Source organism: Microplitis mediator, chromosome 6, assembly GCF_029852145.1.
Source record: "Microplitis mediator isolate UGA2020A chromosome 6, iyMicMedi2.1, whole genome shotgun sequence".
Taxonomy (NCBI): Eukaryota; Metazoa; Arthropoda; class Insecta; order Hymenoptera; family Braconidae; genus Microplitis; species Microplitis mediator.
The window spans coordinates 3808279-3820833 of record NC_079974.1 but is presented as its reverse complement, the minus strand read 5'-3'; the positions used below and the strand labels follow the sequence as shown (position 1 = coordinate 3820833).

The following is a 12555-nucleotide window of genomic DNA, read 5'->3' as shown; positions in this document are numbered from 1 at the left end:
GTAATTTTGATACCACTACCACGTCTTCCAACTTCAACCTACAAATTCCGTAGAAATAATATATATTTCAAATTTGAATGCTTTTTTAATAAGTAATATAAACTTTTTGTTTCAATTAGTAAGACGAACCATTTTTGGGTTGTTTTCATCATCAGTATCAGACTGATTTTGACGTTGACTTTGAATGATGTCATTTCTCATATTTTTAAGCTCCGCCAATATTTGTAAAGCGACATCATTTTGATCTACAATTGAAATAGAATATATTACAATATTTTGTAATCAGATTATCAACTTTTAATTGGACTATAATTTTAAATAACTCTTTCAAGATAACAAAGAAAATGTTCAATTATTAATTTGTTGAGTCAAAAGAAGTTTATTTATTTGAAATTTTTCTGATAATTTTAGATTTATATATTATTTTTTGTTTTGTCAATTAATATATTTAAATATATAATTGCAAATTTTTAAAATAGAAAATGAAAAATAATTAATAATACTTAAAAACTTTTAATTGAGTATCCCAGTACCCAATGACAAAACAAGGGAACCAATATTAGATCAATAATATCAATACATAGCCCCGTTACATGGTTACTAAAAACTGTATTTATGAAAAGATAAACAATTTTTCCATATTTTTTTATTTACATTTATAAGTATTAATTCCACTGAAAATAAATATTACTAAAACATTTTTGAACCCAATAATTAATGTAATTAAATTATTAAATTTAATTCTTTTATACGAAAAATCAAATACAATCATTATTGATATAATTTACCTTCTAATATTATGTACATTTCAACAAAAATTGACTAATTATCAACTATTACCAATAAATAAAAACTTTTTTGCCATATTTAAATTTCCATCATAACTGAAGCAGTTATTAACATATGAAAACAAAATTTGAATGAAAAAAAATAAAATGTGTATAAAAATTATAGTCAATCCAGAAATAATCCATATAAAAATACACTTTAATTCAATGTTTATCTTGCTTGGAAATATACTGAAAAAATTTTATTTTACCATTACGTGAACCGAATAAAGTTCTAGGCCGTGATACATCCGCATTATCCATTCCATGTACCGGTGTCTTTTCAGATCTTTGATCGCTATCGTCTGAACTTGGATATTCGTCACCCGAAGACCTTACATTTCCTTTTTTAGACTGATAAATAAAAATATATTTTACGTTCCATTGAAATATTTTTTTTTTAAATAAAATAAATTTGTTGTTTTTAAACGGTTATTCTTAATAATTAAATTTATGGGAAAATTTAAGAGTCGAGACGCAAATACCAGTATATTACACACCAAGGGAGGACAGAACAACATTCCGACCCGCGTGGATGACTGCCTACCCGAGCCGAGGGCGATTGGGATTGGGATGCCATACTGTCCTCCCTAGGTATGTATACGATTTTTCACCAAATCTGCACCTGGAAGTTTAAATTTTCGCCTCAGTTTGTTGGAAGAATGACACATGCGCTAATTTTTATCATTTATTTGCTCATAAAAGAAAGAAAAGACTTTCTTTCCTCTAAACAGGGCAGGAATTTAAACTTTCGGTGCAGGTATGGTGAAAATAAATATTTCGATGTTCTACTTTTATATTAATATATAATACAAATTATATTGTTGCTACTTGGAACATTTTCATTACTTTGTTGAAAAGTTAAGTTTGATGCACGAGCAGTACTGTCATCGGGGAGGATTAAATCATCATTTTCTTTATTTGAAAATTGTTTTTCGTTTGATCCATTTATATTTTTTGGCGATTGGATGCCATTATAATAGGTAGAAAATTTTTTTTCTAGCACAGCGATACTACCTATTTGAATAAATTAATGTAAATTTAAATTAGATAAAAAATTAAGGGTTTGAATTTTTAACTGTTGTTCTGAAAGTTAATAATTCCAAGAATTTAATTTCTCATCAATGAATAATACTTACTAGATACTTCTGTAACCAGACCGTCATAGCATTCCCAACCACCAGCTGGCATTTTTTTACCTTTTCGCCATTCAATGACATAGCTTTCTGCAGGATTACACTTTTCATTTTTAAAATCTTCATAATTGAAGTTAATAATCCATTCAGTCGGTATTCCGACAGTGTATTTGTCTTTATCTTCACTACTTACCCATTTTACTAATGCAAACAATTGCGTCATCCTACGGAAAAAAACCATATTATGAGGGTTAGTACAAATCACATAAAAATTATTAATGCGATTTCTTTAGTTTAATAATAAATTAATGTACTTCAATCATACACAATGAAATAAAAAATTTAAAATACCAGCATACAGAAAGTCATATATTTATTTATATAAAGAAAACAAGATATTTAAATTTTTAATACTTACTTTCGTTGCTGCTTATATTTATATTATATTATCATTGATAAATTTAAACGAATAAAATATAAATGAAAATAAATAATAAAACACAACGCAATACCAGACTTTATAAAAATATTTAATCGTCGAGAAATTCCTGTAATGTCTTTTTCTGCCAAGTACTTAGGCTTGATACTCAACCGACGCTACAGCATTTAGTCAGTTTAGAGGTTAATAATCATGTCTATATATAAGTAACACTATTATTCAAATTGTTTTTTTTTTATAAAAAAAGATAAATAAAATTTTTCTATATAATGATTAAAATTAATACTGTAAATTATCAGCTCGATTATTATAATTTTCAAAATAATTGTGACAATAATTTTGACTTCATGAGTACTTCCATTGGTTGACATTCGAGATTTAAAGTTGATCGTGGATATATATAACCTTTCGTTAGTTAAAAACAACGTGGATTTTGATACACTGTATAAGTAACGTGATAAATATAAAGTGGTTAGAATGGATCTCAATAAGAATTCCAAAGAGGAAAAATTGACAAAAAAAAGAGGAATGTATAAAAAATATTGTTATAGGGATAATGTTTCACATATACCATTAAGGACAAAACAGTATTGGGCAGCGAAAAAAATAAAAGAAAAGAAGTAATTTAAAAAACTATTAGTATTTATTTGTGAATAAATATATAAATTCATTTATAAAAATTAAACTTGAAGTTTTATATTATATATATTTTTTTAGCATCGATGACAATAACCTCCAATATGAAACTCCAAATTCTAGTGGATCTCAAAATATTGAGTCGCAAAGTGTAAGATCTATTTTAATTGTTATTTTAATATATTAATTATAATAAAAATAGATCATGACTGTATATCAATCGTATTTTTCCAGCTTTTTCAAAAAAGTTTGATTGAAGAAACAAAACAAAATGATAGTTTGTGTTTCAACGATGCGAACAAATCGATTTCTTGCGTAAGCGACAGCAAAAATCCTGAGAAATCGACTGAAATAAATTCTTTACAAATTTGTAATTTGGTTGAAGTGCAGAATTCATCTGATAATTTAAATTCACCGCTTTGTTCTTCTACCGAACCAAGAGATAATACTAAAACACTTCAAAAAAATGTATTTTCTATTGACGATTCGATAGCGGCATTAATTTTTTTAACTATTAAATTACGTCATAACTTAACATATGTTGCTACTCAAGACTTTGTTCGTGGTATGTCAGTTTTGAATGATTCAACAGTAGTTAAAGCAACTAAATATCATTGGAAAAAAATCGTGGATAGTTTTTCTGACCCCATAACTATTCATCACCTTTGTCCAACCTGTGGGTCTTACTTAGGAGAGCAAAAATATGTAAATTATGGTCAATTAAATTTAACCAAAGAAGTCGCAAGCCGAATCGATAATAACAGCACGGAAGAGAACATTGAAACATTCCATTGCAATAATTGTAATAAAGACATTAACATCGAATCTAATTATCAATCTGGGAATATATTCTTTTATTTTTCATTAGGTTACCAGCTCAAAGAATTATTTGAAAATTCAACTTTTCACAAAGATTTAAAACATCCTCTAGAAAAAAAAAATAAGTACGCATTTGAAGACATTATTGATGGTAATTTGTATAAAAAAATTGTAGACTGCGATATGATAAGTATTACATTTAACACAGACGGTGTCCCTGTGTTTGATAGTTCTAACTGTACTGCATATCCAATACTATGTTCAATTAATGAGTTACATCCGTTAAAACGCAAAAAAAAAGTCCTTCTTGTAGCTCTTTGGGTTGGAACTGGAAAACCTCAATCTCTTCAAGAATTTTTTAAACCTTTTGTTTCTGAAGCAGAAATTTTATATCAGAAAGGATTTAATTATAATTATGAAGGACAAAAATATACAAAAAAATGTTGTGTCGTGTTAAGTATTAACGATGCATTAGTTCGCCCAAAACTTCGTAATTCAATGCAGTTTAATGGTCAGTATGGATGTGGGCTGTGTCTAAATGCTGGAAAACGAATAGATAAAGGCCGAGGCAATGTAAATATTTATCCAATTGAAGCAAATAACGCTTATGGTGAAGGTTTGAGAACATATGCCGAGACTATCAGACATGCTGCACAAAGAAAGAAAGGTATCAAAGGTGATTCAGTGTTATCATACATCCCGAGATTCGATATCATATTAGGCATTGATGTTGATTGGATGCACTGCGTTGGGCTAGGGGTGTGCCGTCAGTTTGCAAAACTATGGTTCGACTCTGCAAACAGTGATGAAGATTTTTATTTGGGCTTAGCTATTGAAATAGTCGACGATCTTCTATTATCGTATAAACCAACTTCAGATATGTCCAGAACAACTCGTAAGATGTCTGAACGTATTTACTGGAAAGCTCACGAGTGGATCGCTTTTTTACTGTTTTACAGTCTTCCTGTGCTGCAAGTTGTTGCTGAAAAAAAATATTTGAATCATTGGGCACTCCTCATAGATGGCATATCTCTTTTAATACAAACATCTGTTATGCCTTCAGATATCCATTATGCTCATAACAGTTTAATTGGATTTATAAATGGTGTGAATGACTTATACGGAGAAAAAGAACTATCTTTCAATGTTCATTCATTATCTCATTTAGCTCAAAGTGTCAAAAATTGGGGTCCACTTTGGGCACATGATTGTTTTACGTTTGAAAATTTCAATCAAGAAATTTTAGAATCCATACAAAGTTCCAATGGAGTAGCTCACCAAATTTATGATCGATTTCGCACTAAATGTGTTGTTACGAAATTAAATAATATTCTCTCAGAAGATTTATCACATCAACAAAAACAATTTATTGACGAACTATTAGGAAATGAAAAAAAATTGAATTACACACAAATAATCGATAATGTTAAATTATTAGGCCAACCTCGTGTTCTTCAGCTAACTCGAGAGCAGTTTCTTGCTTTCCAACGACGCCGAATATGTATTGAAGAAAAAAGTATTGTTCAACATTACGATCGTGCAGTAATAGATCATCAAGTAATTCATAGTAATTTATATGAAAGATGCAAGAAGAGAAATAACCGTTGTGTCAAACTTTCAAATGATGAAATATTTGAGATTGAATCATTTGTGTTGACGACATTAGAAAATAAAACAAGTTGCTATGCTGTTGGTTGGTATTTTGAAAAAATAAATGAACCTTTTATTGTGGACAGAAAATTGCAACATATGCACAAATTAAGAGGCAGGCTTAATTGCTTGGGCATTGCTTATCCATCCGAGATTGTTGAAAGAGTAACATTACTTCCAATTCACAATACATCGAACTATGTAGCATGTGTGCATCCCAATCGCTTTCATTTAATCAATTGACTTATTTCCATAGTTACTATAAATAATTTAATAAGTATAAAATAAAAGTATCAATAGCTTCGATGATTATTCTGAATACTTAGTACCTATCACAAGTATTTACTTATTCGTATTTCAATTTATTTTTTAGAAATAATTTTGTTTTTTACTTAATTGTTAATCTATGTTTGTAAATAATAATAAAACAATAAAACAAATTTTATTTCATTAATTACCATATTTTTCAAAATTCGTGCATTTTTTAAAATTCATATATTTTTTAAAATTAGTATATTTTTTAAAATTCGTATATTTATTAAAATTCGTATATTTTTTAAAATTAGTATATTTTTTAAAATGAATGCCATTATATTGTTTTTACAACCATTGAATCTTTTTTTACAGTAGTTAATTAAATTTCAACAGCAAATGATATAAATAACTTAAACCAATATTTTTGAAAAAAAAAATTCACGGTCTATATTTATATTCAACTATTTTTATTTTTTTATTCAAAATCATAATTATTTGTAATCGAAAATTTTATTATTTTAACGCGTATAAAATTATATAAGAAATCAAAGTTTTTAAAAATTCGTGAATAATTTAGGATCAGATTTCATAATATATTTAACACTTTATTTGGTGTACAATATTCTATATATGTGTTTATAAGTGTAAATCTATGCCGACATACAGGCTCAAATATATGTTAATATATATGCTTACACATATGTCAACATATAGGCTTACCCATATGTCAACATATATGCTTACATATATGTTGATATATATGCTCACACATATGTAAACATATATAGTAATATAGATGTAGACATATATGTGAGATATATGTAGACATATATGTGAGATATATGTTAACAAAAATGTGTACATATGTGTAAGCATATATGTTGACATATATGTTTAAATATATGTAGACATATATGTTTAAATATATGTAGACATATATGTTTGAATATATGTAGACATATATGTCAACATATATGTCAACACATATATCAACATATATGCTTGCATATATGCAAGCATATATGTCTACGTGTATGCTTCATATATGTTGACATTTATTTCCGAATTTATAATAAAATATATTTGAAATATAGATTTGATATTTTTACAATATATGTTAACGACTATGTGATCTTTTATGTATACTTTTATTTAAACATATATATAAAAATATTATAAAAATATTTTTTTTTTGCGCACATATATGTCACATATGTGACATATATGTCACATATAATTTTGACATATATATTTTTCCATGCGGGATTGACAAAATCGATAAATTTAAAGCTTCGGGGCACGAAGAAAGAAAAATCGCAGCGATTTGAAATTTTCAGGGTTTTGTCAGAACACTTTGAGGTTGAAAAAAAGACGAAGATATCCTTTGTTCATCCGTTATATCCAAAGTTACAGTAAGATTTCCGAATATTCTTAAATTTGTGAATTTTGACCTGTTTTTTACTAAACAATATCGCTTTAAAAAAATTTTTTCTATCAAATGCCACTAATTTTGCCTTATAGAGAATAGTTTCCAGTTTTCAAAACCCTGCTTCCATTCTCTGTACGACCAATACATCCGGAGTTATTGATTATCAAAGCCAAAATGGACTTTTTTGCTTTGATCAATGATAACTCGGCGCCAAATTGTCGTACACAGAAAAAACGGAATTCTTGGGTCAAGAAGAAAATCGTTTCCAAAAATAAATTCTTGAATTAAAATATCGTCTTTTCTTGTTTGAAAAAATTTTCTCTTCGTACAAAAATTTTTTTTTTTAATTAGAGTATATAAAGCTCATCAATAAAGAAATTCAATTTTAATTTAAAAATATAAATTTTTGCTTTAAATGTTTTTAGTTTCTCCGAACAAGAATTTTTACCATTGAATTTTTACTCTCTACATGAAGGTTTCCAATGATTTTTTGATAAATCTATCTGTCCAAAACTCATTTGAGCTTGGAATTCTATTTATAGTAAATTTTGAGATCTGTTTACTTTCCCAGCGTTGCTATTAGACTTATTACGAAATGTCATAGCACTTTTTTTGTTGCCAATTTTATCCCTTTGAAAATTTTTCTGATAGTTTTCTAAAACTCCGCATTGTTTTCTATTTATTTTAATTTTAATGTCAAGATCTTGAAATCGATGCGAACACTATTTTTTCATGAGCTTGTCATTAAAATCTTAATTACTAGAAAATTATGCGGAATCATATCAGTACAAAGGTTTCAAAATTTACTATAAATTTGACTTCAAACTCGAATAACTCTTGAGCAGATAGACTTATCAAAAAATTATAATACACATTTTTTGAAGAGCGTTAAATTCGCGACAAAAATGTGCTCTGAGCTTATTTTTACAATACGTCATTAGCAAGGTATAAAACTCCAAACTTGAAATTTATTTTCTCTTGTTATTTAAATAGGAAATATTAAATCGCAATCAGCGAGTACTAAATACTAATATTAAGGGCTCAAATTTTAACTTTGACCTTCTTCTATTCTACTAAAACTTTTGAGTGTGTTCTTGAAAAAAAATAAAACATAAAAAATAGTCAATTTTTTTTAATCAGTCTAATGTAGGGGAGGGCCAAGCAAACGAAGTACCCCCAAAATTGTATAGAAAAAATTTTTTTTTTTTCGAAATGCTTTTTAAACATTCCAAAATTAATTTTTTAAATATAAATGACCATCATTTTGAATTTTTTTGTTAAACTTTTTCAAAAATCGAGTGTCCGTCAAAAAGTTAATGACTTTTGTTTTATGATAAAAATTATTAAATTTTTTTTTCTTTCTTTGTATGAAATAATAATGTAAAATATCATTTTTCTTTGCGTAAATTACTTACAAAAAAAATTAATTTAATCAAATTCATTTAAAATCCATATTTTTTTTAACCTTTTTTAGGGGGTACCCCATTTTGCCCGCAAAAATGAATTTTTTTTTTCAACTACAACTACAACTACACGACTTAGACGCACTTGCGACTGTACAGCATACGCACACACACACGATCACACATACTTCATTCTTCGATTAGACAAAATGGCTTTATAGGAATTGAAATTTTCAATTCTTGTTCTTTATAGGTAGTTCCAGTTTTTTTTGTCCTCATGGAATGTAAGTCCACAGAGGCTTATGAATGCGTTTTTGAGAAAATTGTAGATGACTTGTGTCCCCAATTTAAAAAAGTTAGCCCAATTGTCCACACTGACTTTGAACTGGCTACCCGAAACGCCCTTCGCTCGACTGTCGAGAATGTAACAATAAGAAATTGTTATTTTCATTTTTGTCAAGTGAGAAATTATTTTGATTATTGCTAGTGATAAATAATACAGTATTGGCCTTTACTAACTTTTTTTTTAGCTAAATAGCAAACACAATTTTATCTCTGACAATAAGTACTTCGAACGCGAATAAATTTATGATAAAATGAATCATGTCAGTCTGCTAACTGACTAATTTTTTCTAGAATGAGTACCCGCAAGCCATACTTTTAAAAATTTTAAAAAATTACATTACCAAAAAAAAATATGAAAACATTATTCCTACTGCTTTAATACTTTATTATGGTTCAATACGTATTTTTAATAATACCAATAGTCATCAAAGCAGTTAGTACATTTTATCGCTAATAATAAGTACTCATCAAGTCATAGATTAGTATGTCATACTAATTCGAATACCGAACTTGGATTAATCTATGATGATATAAATTTTCTGTGCCTCTTATGCTTAAAGTATATACTACTCTTATGCTTAAAGTATATGTCCTGTACCAAACTTTACAATCATGTCTTTTAATTTTTAGTATGGGTTTTATATTTATTTATTTTAGGCTATAATGAAAAATGCTCAAAAAAAAGGAGCTTTTAAAAAGGAATCCGCCAACACAAGTGCCTACGAGAGAGAGGAAAATAGTAAGGTCAAGGATATTCTCAACTTGATAATGGCTCTTGCTTATTTGAAAGCTGAGGATATTCTTGACACTTTAATGATTATTTACGATAGTGTTGCCAACGATAAAACGAACTGCTCTCTTTATTTGCGCATGTATAATTTTTTCAAATATTTTATGCGACAATGGCTGGTTTTAAGGCCACCCACTGAATGGTCCCTCCATAAGAGTGTGAGGAGAACCAACAATAGCTCTGAATCTGGAAATAAAACGATGAATTCTTTTTTCGGAGTTCATCCAGCACCGTGGGATTTTGTGCGTAAGTGCACGAAGAAAAATGAAGGTGAAAATTCCATGAAATTTTATGTGAAAATCCATAAATTTTTTTTATGCTAGCCGACTAAACTTGAAACCGTATGATATTCCAATATTTTATGTTATATATGTTGCTACTAATTGTATTGAAGCGTAATAAAATTTCGATTCGGCCGACAAAAATTTCTTTCTTGAACACGGAAAGAAAATTATGGCAGCGGTTTCCATAATTTTGTGAAATTTTTTCCTATACCATCATAGGAATTACGACCATAAATTATGGGAGCGGTTCTTATAATTATAGGAATGTTTCCCATAATTATAGGAATAGTTCCTATAATTATGGGAATGATACCCATAACACTATAGGAATGGTTCCTGAAATTATAGGAATGGTTCCTATAATTTATAGGAATACTTTCTATAATATTATAGGAACCATTCCCATAATATTATGGAAATGATTCCCATAATGCAATTGGAATGGTTCGTATACCATTATGGGAATCATTCCCTTAATATTATGGGAATAGTTCCCATACTATTATAGGAACCATTCCTATAATATTATGGGAATGGTTCCCATATTATCATGAAAAAATTAAATAAAAGAAGTGTGGTAATCACTTCTACAATACACAGAAATATTATTAAACATAAAAACAAAAATTCAAACATTGAAAAAAAAAATCGTATTTGGCAAAAAAACATTAAAATTTTTAACAAGAATTTTTTGTCAGCACAAACATTCAAGAAAATTCAAATTTTGGGAAATTTCTACACTATTGTGCAAAAAAAAAATTTTATGATACTATAGGGATGGTTCCCATAATATATACATGGGAACCATCCCTATAGTAGTATAGGTACTATTCCCATACCATTATGGGAACCATTCCTATTATGCATGGCAAAACTTCCCATAATTTTCTTTCCGTGAACATAATACATTTCGTATTGAGCATAATAAAAATTATTAAGTATTTTATAGTTATAATAACTGATACGACAAAAGTTGTGTCGCTAGGATGCAATATTCACCGTCTTATGATAACAAAATGTACCACTAGCATAATAAAAATTGTTTTAATTATTTTACTTATACGACCAAAATCATTGAAAAATTTATTGAAAAAAATAATAATTTTCATTTTTGTTCTTTTACTCTTTAAATTAACTTTTATAAAAATTATATTACTGTTCAGTCACGAGCTTAATCATTTTGAAAAGCTTCGTGTACTTTCGCTACGCACGGAAGCAGCCGAACTCGCTACTGACTTGAATGTCAAAATAGTGCCGGGTCACTCGCTATCTGGGCCCGACACTTGCAATTTCTTGCTCATGACCGTGCCACGTCGGCATGAGAACCCGCTACCAGCCGGCCAATCAGAGAAATTGGCGGCTAACTATTTCCTGTTGGCGCGCTTTTAAGCCAATGGGAAAATTCGTTACTGCAGCCATACTGCCACGTCACCACCGAGCAGCCACGAAGGAAGAAGACGACGTCTCTAATTCTAATCTACATCGTGCAGTCTTACTAACCACCACGCGTTTTTAACCGCTTGACTTGTCGCATTCGCTATCGCTTATCTATCTTGTCGCATTCGCTATAAAGTATTTTCTTACAGTTTAAGTGTAAATAAGTGTAAATAAATCTATAACTTATATTTGATAAATCTTGAGTAATTTTAATTGTTTTCAACCTTCACGCCATAACCAGATCCATTTTAGTTATCCTCTCATTTTACAATTACTAATCTAAAAAATTTATATAGACTCTTTGTAAAATTTATGATACTAAAATAATAATTTTAACGAGACTTTTTTTTTACTTTGTAAATTCAATATTGTACGAATCGTGAAATTAATTTTTGAAATATATTGTCAACTAATCACCAATACCAATGCTGCTGAAAAAATATAAAATTTACATAAAATTAAAAATTCAGTGATTTGTGTTGATATTCTCATATGTTTCTATCAATTATCTTTAATAGTCTTATATGTATATACAAAAACGTATAGTATAAATATTAAATGTAATTGATAGGAACATATAAGAATATCAACACAAAACACTGTATTTTTTATTTTATATTAATTTTCTATTTTTTTAGCAGCATTGGTATTGGTAATTAGATGACAATATATTTCAAAAATTAATTCCATGATTCGTACAATATTGAACTTACAGAGCAAAGAAAAGTCTTGTTAAAATTATTATATTAATATTATAAATTTTACAAAAAGTCTTATAACTACTCATCTAACTTAATAAACATTTATAAGGATGATATAAAATAAATAAAAATACATCTAATTTTCCATAAAATTAAAATTCATGCGGTTTACATTTATTACATACAATGATACATCAAATAGTGTAAAATGAGCGAGTGCTCTGTGGGATTCTGGTGTAGGTGTGGTTAATTCAATAACTAACAATTAACACAAAAATTACAGATAATAGAATAGATCTTTATTTAACAATATGTACACTAAATAACTGTAAGAAAAATACTTAAGAGCGAATGCAACTACATAGATAAGCGATAGCGAATGCGACAAGTAAAGCGGTTAAAAA

General features: G+C 28.1%; 1 protein-coding gene across 1 annotated transcript; it reads left to right on the top strand.

Moving 5' to 3' along the window:
• Positions 1–2879: 2879 nt before the first annotated feature.
• Positions 2880–5800, top strand: LOC130670073 (uncharacterized). The gene is made up of 3 exons (XM_057473248.1): positions 2880–3022; positions 3120–3189; positions 3273–5800. The coding sequence occupies exons 1-3, from the start codon at positions 2880–2882 to the stop codon at positions 5748–5750; spliced, it is 2691 nt and encodes an 896-aa protein (XP_057329231.1). The 3' UTR covers positions 5751–5800.
• The last annotated feature ends 6755 nt before the right edge of the window (positions 5801–12555 follow it).